The sequence below is a fragment of the Melitaea cinxia genome, chromosome 28 (genome assembly GCF_905220565.1).
Source record: "Melitaea cinxia chromosome 28, ilMelCinx1.1, whole genome shotgun sequence".
NCBI classification, from domain to species: Eukaryota; Metazoa; Arthropoda; class Insecta; order Lepidoptera; family Nymphalidae; genus Melitaea; species Melitaea cinxia.
In genome coordinates this window covers 2,694,278-2,716,845 of record NC_059421.1, presented here as the reverse complement: position 1 = coordinate 2,716,845, position 22,568 = coordinate 2,694,278, and the positions used below count along the sequence as shown (strand labels likewise).

General features: G+C 32.2%; 3 protein-coding genes across 3 annotated transcripts in view; 2 read left to right on the top strand and 1 right to left on the bottom strand.

Moving 5' to 3' along the window:
* LOC123667527 (lysophosphatidylserine lipase ABHD12-like) overlaps nt 1-4,227 on the bottom strand; it is a 35,162-nt gene extending 30,935 nt beyond the window's left edge. Inside the window, exons 1-2 of the mRNA XM_045601413.1 lie at nt 4,062-4,227; nt 460-578 (exon numbers count right to left, since the gene is read on the bottom strand). Coding sequence (XP_045457369.1) covers nt 460-578; nt 4,062-4,102 — 160 coding nt within the window. The 5' untranslated portion in view covers nt 4,103-4,227. The remainder of the gene's footprint in view (nt 1-459; nt 579-4,061) is intronic.
* A 5,166-nt stretch (nt 4,228-9,393) lies between these two features.
* Nucleotides 9,394-10,433, top strand: LOC123667408 (spherulin-2A-like). Its single transcript, XM_045601313.1, has one exon. The coding sequence runs from the start codon at nt 9,394-9,396 to the stop codon at nt 10,270-10,272; it is 879 nt and encodes a 292-aa protein (XP_045457269.1). The 3' UTR covers nt 10,273-10,433.
* A 5,126-nt stretch (nt 10,434-15,559) lies between these two features.
* Nucleotides 15,560-18,689, top strand: LOC123667407 (pro-resilin-like). Its single transcript, XM_045601312.1, has 6 exons — nt 15,560-15,565; nt 15,648-15,700; nt 15,945-16,925; nt 17,167-17,305; nt 17,722-17,856; nt 18,229-18,689. Exons 1-6 carry the CDS (start codon nt 15,560-15,562, stop codon nt 18,349-18,351), a joined length of 1,437 nt encoding a protein of 478 aa, XP_045457268.1. The 3' UTR covers nt 18,352-18,689.
* Nucleotides 18,690-22,568: the final 3,879 nt, after the last annotated feature.

The window sequence follows — 22,568 nt, the reverse complement described above, 5'->3', positions numbered from 1 at the left end:
ATATAAAAAAATAAAAAAAAAATCACGGAGGAAACCGCTGAGTGTGAATCGTTTTTTGAATTAATATTCAAGACAATCTGTGACGCAGATCAGATACACGTGACGTCGATGTATAAAACAAAACAAAAATTAAAATAATTCAATATACCTACTTTTAACGTTAGGTAGCACTTTTTTCTATACTTAGAATTTTAAATACACTTTTTGTTTATATTATGTTTATATCTACATAAATAAAAATAAAACGCCGAAATATGTGTACGCGCTGAACTCCCGAACGAGTGAACCATTCGAACATGTGCACCAAATTGGACTTTTTTTTTGGGTAATATCGGAACGAGGCGAGTATAAAAGAAAAAAAAAATACATATTCATAAAAATGGGGAAGTTCACCGGTTAGTCAAACTATAAAAGGTAATTAGATTTAGTAATGAAAAATAAGATTAGGTCGATACTCACCGAAGTTAGCAAAAATAAGGCTTCTACGGAACGTTTTGGAGTATTTGAATACGAGGGGTGCGACAGCAACGTGGAATACAAAAATACCAGCTGTGATTGAGGCACCGATGATAAGCACCCTGTAAATAAAAAAAAAAAATCACTTCTTTATACTAAAAAGGTGACAAACAAACGTAAGGTCTTTTTGATAGTAAGCGGAAACCGTAGACTACAGCCACTTAATAGTTGCAACACTAAGAGTGGTGCATGCAAACACGTCGTTGACCCTGGCCTCTTATACCTTCCTTACCGAGAGATCTCTCTCCTCTGTTAACCTTACTCAACAAAGGAACACAATATTGGTTGAAAGCAGTATTATTTAGCAGTGATGTTCCAAATTTTGAACAAGATATTTGTTAGCAAGGTGACTATGGGCAACACACATAAGTTCACGCCATTTTTGGCGCGAACTTGTGGAGGCCTACGTCCAGCAGTGGACTGCAATAGACTGAAGTGAGTGAGTGTAGTAATTGAAATTTTTTCTAAAAAGGGAGGCAAACATCTAACCTTAGCCTATTAATATATGATATTGTACAAAAATCATGAACTTGACTCTTATTGAATGCTAGCAAATAAAGTTCTATTTCTTGGGGCATGTACTATTATATCTTTTCGTCTTTTATTTTCTAAATTTAGTTTATTGGGTAGATAGAGATTTGTGTTTTCTCAAAATAATGTGCATTACATAAAGCTTTCTAACAGTAAGCGACTCAGTTCATATAGTAGGTCAGTTGGAACAATTATATTTTCAAAATACATAGCCTTGATTAGAGCGCGCTTTAGCGTTAGGAACTTTGTTTTTCGAGCTCCTGCCCAAATAGGAATACAGTACATAACATACAGTAGATAAGAACTGACTGGAATAATGAGACTGTATTATATTTCCGTAAGAATGTTTATTGATGTTGATTTGTTATTTGAATCAGGTTGCTGTTTAATACAGGTGAAGTACCATGATAACCTTTGGTACATTATAACTCCAAAATATTTTGTTGACACAAATTTATCAATTTTAGGACAATTAATTTTTGTTTTGCATGTCTCCGCGTGTATTTTAATATATAATTTTAATATATATATTATCCGGTAGTTTGATTATTTATTCAATGTGACCTTTTGGTAGTATTTACCTTCTTATAGTATTATACTTTTTGGTAATATTATTAGTGGATTATATGAAAATTACAGAATATGGCCGAATACATACGCTTTTTTTGCCCTTTTCACCTAATTTATGGGGCGGCAAAATTTATCGCACGGGGGCGCAGATTTTTGAAATAACCTACTGCTATGTATTTAGTATAATTGATGCCGGTTATTTAGAATATGTTTATTAATGGAGATCTTTCGATATTTTTGTGTTTGATTTTGATCTTTTGATTTGAACAATGCCGGAAACAGAGAAAGCGTTGGCGTTGATATACACATTAATAGACTAGAAAGCAGTGTCGTCAACTCCACGGATTTTTTCATCGTCTACGGAATTACAGAATTTTGGTTGAAACCCATGTAATTTAATTTCTATGTAAATATATTTTTTATCAATGTATGTGATATTGTAGGATATATATTTTATATAGCACATCACATCATTGACTAACACACAACACACATTGTTAATTTATAAAATATTCATATTTAAATTATAAAATTGGTTTTACTCGCGCGCGTGTGTGTGTGTGTGTGTGTGTGTGTGTGTGTGTGTGTGTGCGTGCGTGCGTGCGTGCGTGCGTGCGTGCGTGCGTGCGTGCGTGCGTGCGTGCGTGCGTGCGTGCGTGAGTGAGTGCGTGCGTGCGTGCGTGCGTGCGTGGGTGCGTGGGTGCGTGGGTGCGTGCGTGCGTGTGTGCGTGCGTGCGTGCGTGCGTGCGTGCGTGCGTGCGTGCGTGCGTGATACACCAAAAAAGAAAAGGGTTAGTGCTATTCTACTCAGCTGATACCACATGGCACCAATTAAAACAAGAATCATCAAATTTATTTATAAAATTATGCGGTATAATACAACGTACGTCGCATTATTAGATATAACTCGAAAAGTACTTGTTAGGATTCAATTCAATTTAAAAATGACCACACGCACCATCTTTCGATTAAAAAAAGAACATACAAATAAGATACACACGAATTGAGAACCTATTCCTTTTTTGGAAATTGCGCGCGTTGCTACGCTTTTTTTATTTTTTTTTGGTCGTACCAACTCAGAAACTTTTGTGGGCTTATGCACAACACTTAGCTGAAGATAATGAAACATACATCTATATATACATTTATTTATGTATAATTATATACATATACATATATATATATATATATATATATATATATAACTGTCTGTCTGTCTCTCTTTGTCCCGGCTAATCTCTAAAATGGCTGGACCGATTTAAGCGGGACTTTCACTGGCAGGTAGCTGATGTAATAAGGAGTAACTTATACTACTTTTATTTTAGAAATTTATTTCTTTTGTAATACTGTGTGGCTACGGTACTAAAGAATATAGCCATCCCCTCTCTTCCCGTGGGTGTCGTAAGAGGCGACTAAGGGATAACACAGTTCCACTACCACCTTGGAACTTAAAAAGCCGACCAGTGGCGGGATAACCATCCAACTGCTGGCTTTGAAATACACAGGCCGAAGACGGGCAGCAGCGTCTTCGATGGGACAAAGCCAGCCCTGCGGTCACCAGCCCGCCTGCCCAGCGTGGTAACTATGGGCAAAACACATGAGTTCACGTTATTTTTGGCATAAACTTGTGGAGGCCTATGTCCAGCAGTGGACTGTATAGGCTGTAATAATGAAAAAAAAAATTATTTTGTAACTCTGCGAACTGAACAATAACTTTTTTGTTAAATTCCACACAGATGAAGTCTCAACTAGTTATTTTCATAAAAAAGATAATTTAAATTTAACTGTCACCAGTTGGATCAGAATCCTATCTAAAAAAACTTATGAGGAGTCTGGAAATAAAATTAATACTTAAACACCTCAAATACAACCAACAACTAGATAGAAATAAGATGGTTTTAATAATAATATATATCTATAACATACACACACGGTCGTCTGTTACTAAGGTAAGCAACTTAATGCTTGTGTTACAGGTAACAGCTGACTGATAAATAATTTTTTTTTGACAAATATATATAGAAATAATATATGTAAAAAATATTTAATACACCCAGTCTCAGGACAGAATCGAATTCAAAAAGCAGAAAACAAGCACAAAGTGCACCAACGGGCTAATCAGGTATTAAGATACCTATTATATTAAGAATTTTATTGCTTATAAAACAACAATATCCAATTATAATGAAACAACTTTTTTCGGATTTTATCGCGATTTATTACGTTTTTTAGATGCCCGACGTTTCGGATACTTTACAGCAACCATGGTCACAGAAAGAGGACTCTGTTTGATTCTGTTGATCTTACGTTTTTTCTATTATTTATAGGTACTATAAGTATTTGTATTTTGTGTACATTAAACAATCCATTATGTATACTATTGTAATCAGAAAGGAGTCCAGAAAAACATCACGAAATATCACAAGGTAAACAATATAACTTACGCAATGGTGTACAAAGGCACGAAGAGTGCAATTCCGTTCATTTTGATTTTTTTTTTAATCACACAAATGAAAATTAGTACAGTAAGTTGGTATCAAAACAAAATACATAAAAATAAAATAATCAAATGCAGTATTTTATTATGTTAATGCACTACGTGTATGATATGAAATAATTTACAACACTAACATATTATTTAATGGTCTTTGATTTCTTGTTAATAGTGCAGTTATATAAAACACGTAATTTAATTTTCTGTTTTTGAAATACAGTTACGTCTTTCAACAAACGAACTGGAAATAAAAATAAAGATTACTATAGGAGTGGACGATATACATCGATGTTTTAAAAATACTCGATGTATAGTAACGATGCATCGAATCAAACCGATGTATTGTTAAGTTTTAAACATCGAGTATACATCGATGCTTTTTTTTCGATGCATCGAAAAGGCAAACAATCAAACCTACCTCATTTTTTTCACTTCTTCTCTCACATTTTTTTGTCTTTTCCAATTACATTATTTAGCACTCGCAAGGTGTTTCGTGTAAAAGTGATATCACTGGTTGAAAAAGCAGCCAATATTTTAGAAGTCAGTGCAAGCAACCTATAAAAAATATAAATGCAAATGGCCGACTGAATGACTGAATTCACCCGCCGTCTCTCGCTTACAGTTGCAGTCTTTGGCTTCAAAAATCATATAATTTTTGTATTAATTAATTACCTACTCAGCTTGATTCAGAATTCATTTTAAAATTTGCTGTGTCGTGTTAGCAATAATATTTATAAATCGAAGTGTTAAACTGAAAACACGTTATATGTAATATTACAATCGATGTATAGAAAACATCGATGTATTTTTTGATACATCGATATTACATCGATGCAACAATCCGATGCATTCAATCGAAAAAAACATCGATGTTTTTTTTTAATGTCCATCACTAGATTACTATAACTGTCAATGTCAACTCAGTATTGAAAAAAAAATGGACACTATGAGTGCGTTCCACCATAAACCTACAACGCTATCGACCACTGAAATTGCGGTTTCACTAACGTAAAAACGCCGCGGGCGATATAGGCGATTTGAACACTGTGTGCTCACAAAATGGCGGCATGATAAAAGAATGCAGGGGTTGTGAGTAAAGAAGATTTAAGTAGAACTTAATTCAACATGAATTCCCGTGAATTTATTGTTACGTTTTTAACTAAACGAATGAGAAATAATGACTCGGAAAGTTCATTAATTTCTGATGACATTCACAATTTGACATTGACAGTTGTTTATTCAAACTCCCGCCACATTTTGACGAAAGCCAACTCTAACCCACCTATATTTTGTGCGCGAAGAGGGCGCGATGTGGTCGCGAATGCGACGTTATCTATGACGTCGAGCGATCGGTCGCGACGACCACGGGCCCTAGGTGGAAAGATAGAGTGGGCGTTACAATCGTTGCGGTCGTTTAATGTTAAGAACCATTTCATAATTTTTCGCTCTGCAAGTTTAGGGAAATTTGGTCGCATCGCGCGAGTCGTACGAGCCGCGCGATCTTTGTGCTAATTAGTATAGTGTGACAACCAAAATACCATCTTGATCATTTTCTAATGTATAATAAAAATTAATAACTATGGTATAAAATGTTTTTTATATAATTAATTTGATCAAAATATCAAGTATGTTATATAACAACAGTCAATAAATTTAAAATAAAAATAAAAAAACAATTTTATGAAACAATTTTTTTTAATTGATTTATTTTTTTAAGTTTACGAATGAATCTAATATTTACGATATGAATAAAATAACATTTTATTATGCCCCAGAAAATCTGTGTGTGAATGTGAGTTGCATAGTTTTGGATGAAAGTAGACCATCAAATTTTGCTGCTTTCAATGTTTTATAAACTCAATGACACCGACAAACATATTAATAAACAAATAACAAGAAAAACAGGTTGAAATGCCTATTTGTATTGATAATGTGAGAAAAAAATTAAATCATACATTTATTTACAGAAATTATCATTATATTATTTACAGTCATTTTCGTAATATGTTTTTATTTTTATGAAAGTATCAAATGCGGGTTCTAAGAGCGCTGGCGCTCGACTGCATGCGTGGTAATATATACTATGTATCTTTTTATTATTTAATACAAAATGTATTAAAACTATTACCTATTTCAATAAAATAATTTTAATTAGTACTAGTTAAAATAAATTTAATTTAGTTCTTTAAAATCTTAGTTTTCTAAGAAAAATGTCGCTTTTAAAATTGTACTTATTTGGAAAATATTCGTAACTTTAAATATTTTTTATCGATTAATAGAGATACAAATGGAATAAAAATCTGTTCTAGTATTTAACAAAATTATATTCCACATATTACGATATTTTTTTAACGGTTTCAACGTAAAGGTTATTGAAAAGTAGGACTTAAAAGTATACATTGCGACCGTTTACCCAGGGAGGAGGCTGATGAAAAGATTAATAATTTTATACACATAAGACAAATCAAAATTCTGATATGACTATCTTACTACAACAAAGGTTGTTCTATTATATTTCAAAAATATAAATTACATTATTGCATCCAACACTGAGATTAACGACGTCAAAATATTACAATTTCGCGGATTGTTACCGATGTTTGTGAAATGGCTCTTAAATTGGTGATAGTAGACAACATCAATAATATAAAAAAGAAATAATTAGTTTAACTTCTTCTGCTTCCGTTTGTGAAATGGTTTGTTATCAAACATCAACGGCACCTTCTTCCCTGTTTCCTTATCAATCACGTATATAACTGGATCTGTATAACTTTTAATTTCAATTAATTCATTTACAATTATTTCATTTCTCAAATTACCAAATTTCATTACTTCAGATATAGGTGGAGCCCAAAAATGATATTTTCCAAATAACCTTGCGTAATTAGCAAATAAATTTCCAATAAGACTTGAGGCATATACAATTTTAACGAGCAATATTGTACTTTTAGCGGCAAGAGTAGTCGTTACTGTTCTCCCAGGTTCAATATCAACAAAACCGACACTTTTACTACCAATGATTGATGTCAGACTTTTAAAATTATTATTTTTCCACGTATTATTGAAACTTAATTTTGTTTTGAAATAAAATGTATTTATATTGTAATATATATTGTCTTCAAAAGCATCCTTATCCCAAAACGAAGATATAGTCGTTTTAACTGTCTCATATAAATCTATTTTAACCTTTGCTTTTCTAGTTGTGTTATTAATATGATTGCGTACAGTCAATACAACTTCTTTGTTCACAATATCTACTATTTCAGCCGCTTTTACTTGTACTTTTCTATATATTTGATTCCAATGATACTTATAATATACATATCCATAGTCAGTGGGATCTTTAAGAAATACTTCATCTGGTTCCTTGCCAAAATCCTCTTTAACAGATATTTTTAAATTTCTGTCTGTAATATTATAAAGTTTAATTTCTTTTTCAGTCACTAATTTCAGATCACTTCCGGTACAAATCAATTTAGCAGCACCCTTTGTTGAGGCAAGTGTTATATTTATGTTGATTTCCGCTAAAGATTTTTGAATGAGCAACAGATACGTAAAATATTTGACTAAGGATAGACTCATTTTAATAGTTCACTAACTCCAGCGATACTGATCATATAGTTTATGTTGTATGATTATAAAATATTAGATATTATTTATTAATTACTAGCTGTGCCCGCGACTAGTCCGCGTGGAATTTAAAAAAAATGTATTGTTCAGTTCTTAGAGATAAAGAATAAATAAATTTCGAAAACTAGACTAAGTTACTTCTTATTACATTAGCTATCTGCCAGTGAAAGTTTCGTCAAAATCGGTCCAGCTGTTTCAGAGATTATCCGGAACAAACAAACAGGCAGACGGACAGTCCAGACAAAAATTGTAAAAAAAATATTTTTGTATATGTACCGTGTATACGTACATACCATATGCATTTAGAAAAAGCAGTTATTTTATTATTACAAACAGACACTCCAATTTTATTTATTTGTATGTGTAGTATTATTTGTATATATAATTATTTATTAATTATGGCGTAATTATTGTTGCACAATAAGATAAATGAGTTATACAATAAATATTGTTTGTATATTATTATTTCCGTATTTTCTAAAGGCATATATTTATTTTACAAATAAAAATAATGTAAGACAGTAAATAATTAAGAAAAGGAACAAATAAAATGTATCAAATATTTTTTTTTTTAATTGTCTTTTCGTACCTAATAGAAGAATTTATTGTTATTATCTATCGTCTTTTCTATTATAATTATCGAGAAATGAAAAATAATTTAAAAGATAATCTAATAAATATAATATAAATTATTGTTCAAGTACAAGTTTAAATCTAAGACATCTGACTGACCTACTTATCATATCATCAAAAGGTCAAGATTAAATAAACTAAAATAATTACGTTACAATAAAGCACTTTAATATAAGTGTCAGAAAATAATAGAAATCAAATAAATTATGTTGAATAGAAAAAAATGTTAAGCTTAAAGATTACATACTATAAAGTATGTATAGCTAATTTCTGTCAGACAACCCAAACTTCAAAAAAGATCACAATCAAATTAAACTGTTTACAAGCTGTGTTGTGTTTCTGATGTGAGTAAGGTAGCCAAAGCTTCTGGAGAGCGTCGAGAGTAGGGTAGGTAACACGTTTGCTATGCTTTTTGTGTTGCAGGGTTTCATAAGCTACAGTAACCGCTCACAATCAGGTGCACCGTACACTTGTTTTTCCCCCAAAAAGTATTTAAAAAAAATATAAAATCAATTGCAATGAAACATTCTGTGTGTATAGCTATGTTTTTAACATGAAATACTATTTGGAATACAGAGATGTGATAATATAATGGTACAATAGCATCAGCCTGACGTGATATATCGTCGCCTACTTAAAAGAGATTTTTTTTAATTAGTCTTGTAAATTAAAAATTATCATATTGAAATATGGTTTTGTTTTACTGCTTTTCCTGTTACTGTGATGTTGTCAATAGGGCGATATATTGTCATAGTGGGCATCAAGTGTCATTGGGCAAAGCGTATGTTCCTATTCAGGTATTGTTTTAAGTATGCAATACAAATTTACCATTTATGCTAGCAAATTATTATTTTTTAATTAAAATTATTGTACGGAACCCCAATTCAGTATTTGATAATAAGGGTAAAAGGTTAGTAATAATAATTTAAAAAAAAAACCAGTTGAAATTACATCTAAGTATTGTGCACAATAGTGTGCTTTTTATTTTAAATTTTAGCCAAAATTGAAATTGAAAAAAAATGTACAGTGTAGTTTTAGCTTTACCATCTCTCTTTGTGATAATTAGTGCAGAAATAGTTATAAATATTGCGGCAGGAAATAATAAATCAGACGTACGAATAAATTATTCTGGAGTTGATGTAGATATTATTGGTGATAGAGAAATTGAACTTTTTCATCTCGATAGTTTCACTTTAAAACGAGCTGTAAAGAAGAAATATGAGGTGGTTCCTCGGGACGTCTTCTTAAAAGGTCCAACACCATGGGGAGATTTATACAAAACGTATAATTGGCAAGAAGTGACTAGAGTACTAGAAGTAAAATCTGCGAAACTAAAACACAGCGCTGTAAAATCAGTTGTAGTACTTTCTCAGGACTTCGAAAATTCAGTCAATAATCCGATCAAAGTGAATGCTGGAATTAGTCAAACTGTTGAAAACACAATTGCAACGACGTGGTCTAGAACTCAAGAAACAACATTTTCTCAGGAAATCGAATATAATTTAAATGTTATATTGGCAAAATTGTCTGGGACTACCAGTTTTTCTTATACTTCCACAGTAGGCAAGAGCCAAGAAAAGTCTGAATCTGTGACAGTAGGTACGACTACTGGTATGGAGGTTGAGTTGAAGCCTGGACAGTCAGTATCAGCAGTGCTGTCAGCGAATAGATATAATTTGGAAGTCGAAGTGGTGTATGCAGTAACATTGAGGGGACAAGTAGCAGTGAACTTTAGGAAACCGTACAAGGGACATCATTTTTATGGGCCATCGATAGGTAGTATCTTGAAAAGTGGAGGACTAGACACAGAAGTAACGGTAGTGGAAAACATTCAGCTCGGCCTGTTCACAGACGCTTCGTTAAGAGTATATGATAAAGTTACTGGATTACCATTGTAACTTAAAGAATTGTAACTGAAAGAATTTGTAACTGAAAAATTTTAATACCTTTTTTTTTGGATAACTATATAGGTATATAGGCCACTTAAAAGTTACCGTTGTAAAATACAATAAAATTTTATTTTGTGTATTAAATGTGATGTATAAAAAAAAATTAAAAAGCAATTTTTTGAAGTTTAGTCCTCTAGAAACATTATAAGGTTCGTGATATGAAAAAAAATATGGGTAGTTAAATCATGTGAAACAACTGACACTGACGTTCAGTCACGCTGACACTTAGGGCGGAGTTCACCGACTATCGTTTAACCAATGTTTTAGTAATCAGCCGATGAATTCCTAAACATCGGTTATGCACCCGGTAAAGTATTCACTGTTCATCACGAATATTTTAACCGTGGTTACTAAATCAGGCAATCACCATACGCTCACAGCGAATGAACCACTAATGAATGAATGCTATAAGTTTACTCATTAGGGAAGTCACATAGTTTTATTTAGTCGACACGAGTTTTGGTGCCATCTATAGTTAGCAGCATAAAATAAAACGCTTTCAACTTGAGAAGTTCGAGAACGCATTGGATACTGTTACGTTAGAATGTAGTGTCCAATTTGGATGGGTAATAACGTCACGGCGCTGCCATTGTCAATTTTTTTTTTATTATTTCTTTGCACGTGCTAACGTTCTCTGTGTTGATTATTATTTTGTTCTGTTGTGTTTAATTTTTAAATTACGGTTTACTTGAAAAATGGCAGCTTTAAAAAAGAGAACAAACGATTTTTCAAGCGATGATTTTGACAAACGGAATCTAGTTTTAAATGAGGAATCATTGTATTCTTCGTAATAATTACGACGCATTTGAAACAGGTACTCTAGGTCTCCTTGTTTTGGTCTCTATATTTTCTTGATTTTCAAGATGGCCTAAAGTCTTGATAGTTATCAATTAATACATTGAAATTGAACACTGACTGCGTGTTTATCTTTTACCAAAAACTTTCAACTAATAACGAAATGTTGCAACTGTTGTAAAGTCACAGCAGAATCTGTTGAGCAGATGTCCGAATATGGCATTGATGGACGGTTAAACAATGCCGTAGAGTTCGGTTATAGTAATCGGCTGTTTAAGGGCTGTAAACACTAGTTAACGTATGGTGAACAGTAAAAATGATTTCATCACTTGTTTAACTGATAAACAGCCGTTTTAAAAGTCGGTGAACTCCGCCCTTAGTGTCGCTGAGAGTGACGTTTGTAAGTTATAGTATCTAACACAACTAAAAGCCATTAAGCAAAGAACTGAACTGAAGATATAGTATCAGCATCACAGTAAACACTATCGAGGCAAATAGGAAGCATCAATTTAGTTTTCAAATATTAGACGGTAATTGTTTTTAAGGGCTAGTACTCCAGTCGCGTCTCGGAGCAAACACATTAACACATACACTCTTATTGATATTTACTTATTTATTTACGCAATAAGAAGAGAATCATACGAAATTAACCCTGAAATAGATTATGTGTCCATATATTTTATTTCTGTTACTATCCCTTTCTATTCTTGTGGAAAAAATGTAAAATAGTTAAGACCTCGAAAAGTTCCTGACAAAATTTTGTAGCAAAGTTAGATTAATAAAATATGTCTAGATTTTTTCGTAACTCTTACCAAAAATGAAATTTATTTTAAAATTGATTGATGTATATATTTCAAGCTCTCCTCTGAATATAAGCATCTATTGCATTTTTCTCAATAGTTAGAATTTACTTAAATACATAGGTAGAATTTTTCTTTTTCACTTTATTCTTAAATAGTGCCCAGGAGTAAAGGACACCGAACTGCGCTGTCTCGTTAAAAACCCTATGGAAAAAAATCTCATAAAACATGATGAAATGCAGATCAAATTCTCATACAGAGTGAGGTTATCTGGAAGAAATCGCTCTTAGCGATAAGACCGCCTTTGTACATCTTTCTTTTCATGTATCACTTTTTTGTAATGTTTCTTTGTGGTGTACAATAAAGAGTATTTATTATTATTATTATGAAAGTCTATGAGATCTGATAGATTCTTATAACTCGGTATGAGAATTTGGTCCGCATTTATCCATGTTTTATGACATTTTTTCATAGGGAAGAACCGTATGTTTTAAAATTAAGCTAATCTGGACTGTAATAACTAAGTAAATACCCCAACTCTAAATAATGTCCTCTCTTAAAGTGCGTCTCAAATAAATGTCTTTCTTTCTTTCTTTCTTTCTTTCTTTCTTATACAAATTAGAAGTTGACTTACACACCACTGTTTTACAGTATTTTATAAATGAGTAATTAACCTGTGGCTGATACGAAAAGTGTTTTGGTTCAGATATAATCGTGGCTTTCGTCTAACTTTTCAAGCGTATATTAGAATAAAATAGTGTAAAATACAATTGAAACTAGTACCTACCTGTATACATATTTACTAATTTAGACGTCAAGATTTTACCTGGTTATTGTTTGGGCAAGAGCAACAGCTATTTAAACAATTTCATAAAAAAATAAAGTCGAAATAACCGTAGAACAAAGGTTTTGTAATTTATTTATTAATTCTTTATTGTACACCGAAATAGAGACACGTATATAAAAGATAATAAAAAAAGGTGTACAAAGGCGTTTTGATCGCTAAAAGAGCGATTATTCCAGATAACCTTTGGGCTAAGGACACGACACAGTATCAGCGGTTAGAATTGTACACTTATTAAGAAGGAAAAAAATTAATACCGTTAATCAAATTGAGTACATACATACATACATATTTAATAATAAAATTACGTACCATGAATATACATACGTAGACATATAATTGTGTTTACTCGCAAACGAAATAAGACCGACCTTAATTACATCGACAAGTAATACAACGTAGGTAGACGAAAAAGTAGTCAAGTAAATACGTTTTATCAAAGATTACTCAAGAAGTAGAGGTCGAATTTAAAAAAATAAATAAATTGAAATACAAAACAAGTATCAACTTGCGAATAAAATAAGAATCATTGAAATTGGTATACTCAGTGAAAAGTTATGAGATATAACAAAACGTAGGTCGACGAAAAATAGTGAAGTAAATGAGATATAACACAAAAAGTAGTTGTTTGATTGCAATTAAATTTAAACACATATACTACATAACACGCACCACCTTTCGCTTAAAACCAAAATTATCGAAATCGGTCCACGCACTCAAAAGTTCTGAGATAATAAAGACAAAAAATACAATTGAATTGAGAACCTCCTCCTTTTTCGGGAGTTGATTAAAACACGATATATTAGACTTACAAATAAAATACATATAAATATATAATATATAATACATATATATATATATATATATATATATATATATATATATATATATATATATATATATACAAGCTGTTCGATTCCTAATTGCGTTATTTCAAATGGGGGGTTCTGTAGGTATAATAGATCAAGTTTCGTGTGAAAAAAAAGCTCCTAGCCCATTTTAAAATTTGACTTTATTTAATAAACGAGCTACTTCGATAGCTTCGTTCCGAAAGGAAAATTATTACTAACCGACAAATACAATTATATAACTGTACGTTCGAAAGAATCCTTTTTCTCGTATATAAATCCTTGTCCTTTTTTTTAATTTTACTTTGTCAGAGCAGAACAGCTAGCTTAGAGTGAGCGTATATTTAAAGATCGTGTGCATAAAATATGTTTATAGTTACTGAATTAATAAATAAAGAAACAGTGGTATTGTTTTAATGTAGAAAGCTTTTTTATGTACTTAGTTGGTATGTCTTAAATAAATAAATAAATAAAATAGAAGAGGAGACAAAACGCCACCTTGTAATACGCTAGCAATGACGTTAGCCCAGTCAGAGAAAGTATCTAAGACTTGTAAACACTGCGGACGCCCGTACGAGTAACTTAGAAACCAGTTAATTGCAGATGGAGATATATTAAAGGAACCTAAATAGAAGGACGTCAAGACAATCGATGTCCTTTACTGCAGACAACATTATATGTAGAGTTAGATAAGTTAATAATATATTTTCCTTCAGTATTCGTGACAGTAAAATTAAACGGTATAAGTTACATTGACCTTGCTCTTAATTAACACGTGTTTTAAGAAAGCATTGTTGCACCATCAATTTGAAAGAAAATCGTATACAAAAATATAAGTATACATATCTAAGAATGTAATTCATAATCATGTGTGAAAGTCGTTTTAAAGAAAAATCTAAGTTATTTTACAGAAGTCTAAATATACGAATATTAGGCATACTGATATCATTTAACAAAAATAACGTTTTCTTCATTCAAGAAGGCTTTTAAATTTATTAATTTTTTCAATAAAAAACTGTAACAATCCGTGCCTTTGATACTCCTGTATAAAAAAAAAAATGATAGAGGTCTGCCATTGTCAAGCATCACAGAAAATCTAATAAATAAATTGGCAAATTCAGCCGTCTAAGTTTAATTTCGTAAATACTAAACAAAAATCGCAAACAAAAATTTTTAGATATCTTCATTCAGTATTATTATAAGTTATTAAAATAGAAAACAACGACGATTTATTATTACCTGTTTTTAAACACCATTTCTTTAAACCAAGAATGTTTGTTCCAAACTCAAATGCCATTTCTCTACACAAATACATGGTTTAATCCTATAAGGAATGAAGATGAAGGAAACATTAGCTAGTCTTGAACAGGGTTGATAATAATTAAGCTTTGGTTGATATTTATTTTACGATTTGATATACATTAAAAATAAGTACCTATTACTAAGATGCAATTAAGATCAAGAGCATCTTGCGCCGCAAAACGATGTGCATTGAGGCTCGCAACAATAATGTCGCATTATACTCGAACTATCGATTTATTTGAACAATAGCACATCTGGTTCAGTCCGTGTCGACATATGAAGACATCACAGCTATTACACTTTCTAAAATCAACTTAGTCCTAAATTATAAAGCTTTAGGGCAGTTTTTTCTTCAGCAAATGTATTTAGAAGTTTATTTTTAAGTTGGTCGTGGATATGGCATTGTAGAATTTGATCTAGTATAAATAGTGGGATGATTTTGGGATGATACCATTCAACAGTCACCTGTTCACTAGCGAAGATAATCCGATAAATAGGGGTAGGTGACCATAATGAATATATAATTATAATACATAATTACTTTATGGCTAAATCGAGTAAGTTTCTATCGATTTCAGGTATTAACATCGATATACAATCACGATATTTCTGGTGTATTTAGAGTGGCGGATTGAAAAATAAAGAAAATGAAGGTATGAATTATACCAAAAATTCAACAAATTTAAATTTTCTGAAAGTAATGCAATATTATTTAATTGTTATTGTTTATTGCAGATTTTTATACTTACCTGTTTACTGGTCTGTACTTTAGCCGAACCGCCAGTTGGGTATGTAATTTAAAATTATTTATTTATTTATTTAACAATTTATGTACACTAGGATAGCAAAAGGAAATAGCTCTTATAAACAATGCTGGTACAAAGGCACTACTTATCCCATGATGGAATCTCTTCCAGTAGTCCTGCCACAGGAAACTTATAAAACAATCGCAAAATTAGCGTGTTCAATCAATTACTTAATTATTATGTAATAAAACTTTAAAATATAAATAATAATATGTATACATTTTAGGGATGGCTATGCTGCGGCACGATCTGGTCACAGTCACGGAAATGATATTCAACGTGCCCTATCTCAAGAATATGGTGTTCCTGAAGTCAGTACTCGAAACCAAAAAGATTATCCAGCAGTTAGCGTTAGGTCTCAAACACTTTCATCCTACATTCCGTCATCGAGAACTTTATCCCAAGAATATGGACCACCAGCTAGATCAAGTCTGTCTCAAAAGTATGGTACACCCAATTTCAGATCTAAGGTTTCTCAAGAATATGGCCTGCCTAGTATAAGATCTCAGCCTTCCAAAGACTATGGAGTTCCCATTTCAGGTGCTTTGTCCCAGCAATATGGAGCTCCTGACTCTCGTACCACAATTTTCACAGAGTATGCAACTCCTTTAAGCCAATCCCATAGTTACGATCTTCCTAGTTCCAGGCTTTCCCAAGAATATGGTGTACCACAATTACGATCTGATGCACAAGAATATAGTACTATTGGAGACTTTCCTTCTGATTCTTACGGCACCCCTCTTCAAAGATCACCCTCAAATTTATATGGGCAACCCCAATTCAGCTCAACTCCATCTGAAGAATATGGGGTACCGTCTCAAAGGAGTTTTGGTCAAGCCCCGTCTCAACAATACGGAGCACCGAGCTCAAGGAATATTCAAAATTACAACTCTTTACCTTTAGACAGTCTGTCTAAGCATTCGACTCGTTCTAGAAATTTACAATCGTCATTCGGCACGAGAACATTTTCCTCAAGTTTTGGAACACCTCGTTCGCCATCTTCTCAATATGGACTACCGAATGCAAAGAATGCTGACTCTTACTTACCAAGCTCAAAAAGTATTTCCCATTCCTACCTTCCAAGTTCAAGAGCCGTCTCACAAAACTATGGTGTGCCAAATGAAAGGAGCTTAGCATCTGAATATGGAGCGCCTGAAGCAAGAACTAATTTGAGAACAAACGTTTATACTTCTTTTGATAAAACTAGGTTTGAATTAATTTATTCATTATTGTGATCTAGATAATTTATAATATTGGTTTTGGTGTTTTAAATTATAAGAATGAGCGAAGTCAAACCTTATTTTCATGACTTTGGTCAAATTAAGCAATCGTCTTTGCGAAAATACTAACATCTTACATTGAAGTTTAAATTCGTAACTCTCTATACCATTTTACTATATGCCAGTATTCAAATTTTGTTTAATTATTCTTCGTGTGATCGTACGCAGGTCAACCTCATCACATGGCAAGTATGATGCCAGAGATTTGATGCCATCTGACAACTATGGAGTCCCTGATCAATATAGCGCTATTTCTAACCAGGGATACAGTTATGCTAGAAACGCTCTGGACGAATTATTAAATCAAGTAAGATGTAAATTTCTTCCCACTTAAAACTGAACACTTCATCGCCCAGCGAAATTCGCTTGTATTTTTCACGGAGCCCAAATCCTATTCTCAGATCGCAGCAATAGAATAGCAATTTAAGCAATTTAACTTAAGCCCCCAGGGAAACATACCCGATCAGGTACAGATGACATGGCAACGACCGTGTATATATGTAGAATGACAACTTGAAATCAATTAATTGTATTTACACAAATGAAATCACGTCCCTGCACTTTTTGTCACATAAAATATAACCAACAATTATATCAAAAAAATAACTGATGAGTTTTGTATGAATTAAAATTGATCATGCAATAATTCTATATTCAGAATATTTGCTAAAACTTACATAATATATATATTCAGTTAATAACATAAGCTATCAACTATTACAGGAACCAGCTAACTACGACTTCGGCTACAAAGTCAGTGATTACGAGAGTGGCAGTGACTTCGGACACTCTGAGACCAGGCAAGAGAACAAAGCAGAAGGGTCGTACTTTGTTGTTTTACCCGATGGCACCAAACAGGTAATACCTGTAACAAATATTTATAAAAAAAATCTATATTCCTTTATTACAAATACATTCGTTAGAATCAACGGTTCCTCTCATTCAAGAATTTCACTATTTTTGGCAACAGACCTCTTTTCAAAAATGAACTGACCTCAGACCACCACACCCAAAATAACCTTAAAAAACCTTATCTCTGTTTTTTTTTCCTATTGATACAAAATACTGGTCAATTTGAAAACTTCACGGTTTTCATTTATGTCAACCGAGGAGGTTCTTACGGCAACAGAACTTTACAATTCACTATTAGTGTCTCTTTTTTATAGAACTAGGTCGGCAACCAAGCGTACGTACGTACGTACGTATTAAATCTGTATTTTTTTTTCTCAGACTGTTGAATATGAAGCCGATGAGCGTGGTTTTAAGCCAAGGATCTCAGTGGAGCCAGTTGAAGCGAGGTCTGGATATGATGATAACGCAGCTGACCTCGCCCGCTCCGTTGGACCTTATTGAAATGGAAAGACGATTTTGGCTTACCATGACTGAAAAATGCTATGATATAAAAAGTTTTCGTCTAATCGAGTTTTTGCCTTTTGAGATTTCTCAAGAACTTTTCATGCCGTTATCTAAATAGTTATTGATATTTTTATCTATCTGCCTTCGATTTCTGCTTTTTCTATTCATAATACTATAAAAAACTGCTTTGACGAAAACCTTTTTAGAAATACTCACTTATTTATTCTTTAGAGCAAAACCGAAAATGTATTAAAAAAAAAGTACCTCATAGTTATTAAGTGCTTGTAAGTAGGTAATTATACTTTAGCAGCAAATAAAAATGTAATTAAAAGAAATAATATTCCGTTTTTAATTCATACCCTAAAATCAGGTAACCTACGACAAATATATGTCAATTGTTAAGATGGCAACACGTGGCAATAGCAATAGCAATGAGGCTTAGAGCGAGAAGTACGTGTTTAGTTGCAAAGTAGGAAGCAAAGTTGTTTTGAACGTCAGTGATAAAGTGAAAAATCTAGGAATAACTTTCGATCGTCATCTCTCTTGGTCACCTCAATTAACTGAGCTAAGCCGGAAATTGTTTGCAGCCGTCGGTTCACTCCGTCGACTCCAGTACTTTCTTCCCTTGCCTACCAAAATTGCGCTGGCACAATCACTACTTTTACCAATCCTTGACTATGCAGATACGTGTTTTCTGGATCTCAAAGAGGAGCAACTAAATAAGCTTGAGCGCCTTCAAAATCTCTGTATAAGGTTCATATTTGGTCTTCGCAAATATGACCACGTCTCCGATTTTCGCAGTAAACTCAAGTGGCTCCCAATCCGCCTTCGCAGGAATACACATATACTTACTCTACTCTACTGTGTTCTTTTTAATCCTAATGCCCCTCATTACCTTAAAGAACGGTTTACGTTTCTTTGCGATTCCCATGAGCGGTCCCTTAGATCTGAATCCAATTTGCTTCTGATGAAAATTCCTCCCCATTCTACCTCCTTCTACTCCAATTCATTTACTGTTAATGCTGCCCGTCTGTGGAACTCTCTTCCGCTTTCAATAAAACAAGCTCCAACACAAGCTTGCTTCAAGCAACGCCTTAAAAAGCATTATATGTAGCTCATTAAGTATTAACTGTCGCGATTTGTAGTTTACTTTAAGTGTACATATATGTATATATTTATGTGTGTGTGTTTATATGTATATATTTTTATATGTGTATGTATGTATGTGTGTATGTATGTTTATGTGTGTGTATATGTATATTATATAGTATACACTAAAATATTTACTTATTTATATGGTTTTTTTTTTTTTTTCTTTAATAATCGTGTAAGTCTATCATATCGTAGTTTTTATCTATTTATTATTGATTTTTTCCTCCTTAATTTGTGCACACTTCTAACCGCTGCTACTGTATCGTGTCCAGTCCCCAAAGGTTATCTGGAAGAAATCGCTATTTAGCGATAAGATCGCCTTTGTACATCTTGTATTGTATCTTTCTTTATATGTGTCTGTATTTTGGTGTACATTAAGAATAAATAAATAAATAAAAAATACGTGTAATGACATTGACATTAATTTTGTAATTTTTTTTATAATCAGAATATTTTAAATTATCCACTTAAATATTTAACCTAGTAAATGGCTATATCTCAAAATCATATTACCAAGCAGGTTCGTTTCTAAGCAAGATAGCACTTGGATAACCGCGTTACTTTTTCACAAATTAAAGAAATGTTTATTAATATTTACTCGTACTACCATTGTACTCGTACTACAATTGTAACATTTATTACACAAACGAGCTGTGAAGCTAACGCTTATTTGTATTATAGCTGATAGATACCTAAAGAATAACAATTTTCCATGAATAAGCAGGTACAGTCACTACAGTCTTTAGGTTTTTGAAGTGCAATGAAGTATTAATGTTGGCTAATTATTTTTAACATAACCAGCATTTTTTTTTTTCATTTGTCAATAATATTTGTTTTCGATTAGGGGGCTACACTACCTCAGCTCGAATTCAGATTTCACCCGTACTAATACGCATGAGAATTAAGAGCACTTGGTTGTTCATCGCGCTAATTATATGTATTTTCTCCCCACAAACATTATCAACAGTTATTTTTTTTAAAACGCAACATATAAAATGTTCTTCATACTTATTTCAATTACCATGCTTAATCTCAAATCCATAACTGCTATATTTACTGAGATATTAAAGTATTAATACAAAAATAGAGGTAACTTTGCGTTTTTTTTTGTATCGAGAAAATTTTATGGAATCGTGTTTTCGAAACATATGAAAGATAGTTTATGTCCTGAACTTTACCATACATAAATTTCAAACTTAAATATTCAGTAGTTTGGAAGATATGGACATCCTGCCGAGCGGAAAATAAGCAATTTGAGGTAGCATACACTCTTAATTAATATAGATTTAAATAATTTAGATTTTACAAACATAGTTTCATTTTATCTTTTCGTATGAAAATAAGTTTAATTTTACTCAGTGGTGCATCCAGCCTTCAAAAAAAAGGTTGTTGTCACAACCACCCGAAAATCGACGAAGTGCTAATCGGAGTACGAACTCGCTCATAAACAATCATGACTTATAAACGACTTTTGAATGTGATTATTTCCCTTTTACTTAGGTATCGAAATAATTAAAGGGAGTCAGACCAGACCCGATTTAGAGTGGTGGGCAGAACCGGATCTTGGTTTGCCGAATTAATATAATTAAGGGAACAAGAAATTAAACTTTTCGCTTGACTTTTTTTAGCCTTTTTATAATTTCATAAAATAATCAAAATAATTAAAGTAAATATCCGGAATATTTTTCCGCTGATCTTTTTTTAGTTCCTCCATTTTCCATAAACTAATCGAGACTAGGAATAATGGGTAAGGTCTCGTCTAAAAATTGTTCGCATGTCCACTGTGCCCACAATGGTGGATCCGCCCGTGGTGTTACTGTTGAATTTATTTTAGTTATTCGTACGACGTAGTTTACTTTAGTAGGTAGTTGTTTATATTACCCTACGATATTTATAGATCCAGCTCGTAGGTCTTAGGGTTGCCGATTGCTTCGATAAATGATTAGGCGCCCTGATAATATAAAAAAAGAAAAAACAATCTATGGACAGGACGTGTCCATAGATTGATAGATTGTTTTCTCTCTTTTTTCTTTCTTCTTGCTCCAAAAGCATACTTTGATATTTAGTTTCTTCATGTTTAGTTGTGATTGTAATATCGTCATCTATCGTCTATAACTCTATAGAGGCTATAAACATAACTAATTCGTGTTATGTATATCGTGTTATGTTATCTTATGTACCTGTCAATCAATTTAAGATTATAAGTATTTTTTTATAATAAACTACAAGGCATTATTAGTCTGTCTTATTATTATAGTACCTATTGGATAGTATTAGCTATAAAAAAATTGTTACGAAAATTACAAAAAAAAAACAAGTTGACATTTTTTATGGATCTACAATCTACATGCGACAAAGGTGTTCAAGAAAAGTTTGTAGTTAATTTGATAAACATTTTCATCTACGCTCGCTCTCTCTGCCTTATACAGTGCGTTGTAAAAAATGTTTTTTTTTATAATAATAAAAAAAATAATACACTTTATTATCACGAAAAACAGAAATAATACAAAGCAAAAAAAAAAAACAAAGATCTTAACAATATATCATTAGGTACACAGGTCGGCCTTATCGCTAAAAAGCGATCTCTTCCAGGCAACCTTAGATCAAAGGAAATGTCAGCATAGGTGTACAAGTTACAATAATAATGATTTTTTTTAAATAATGTTTTAATGTATGTTTTTATCGGTAGAAATAGTATGAAGAAGAAAAAGCGGTAAAATAACTATTTTCTGAATTAAGGTCTTTTCTAAAGACCATTTTGAAAAAAACTGTACCTACAGATAATTTCCGTAATAAAAGTTAAAGAGTACAAATAACACCTCTTTGTTTATTTTACAAGCAAAATACTTTTTGGGTGAATATGAACTACTAAAATTTATACTTTCATATACCTATTGAGAATTCGTATTTTAGTAAATTTCCGCTTATCCCGTCATTAATCCCGTAGCTTCAAAAATTTTTCTCAAGGTGTCTTCAATGTACCAAACTAAACTTTTTACAGTTTGATTTTAAGTATAGATATTGACAAGATAGAGATTATTAAAAAAATTAATTTGGATGCA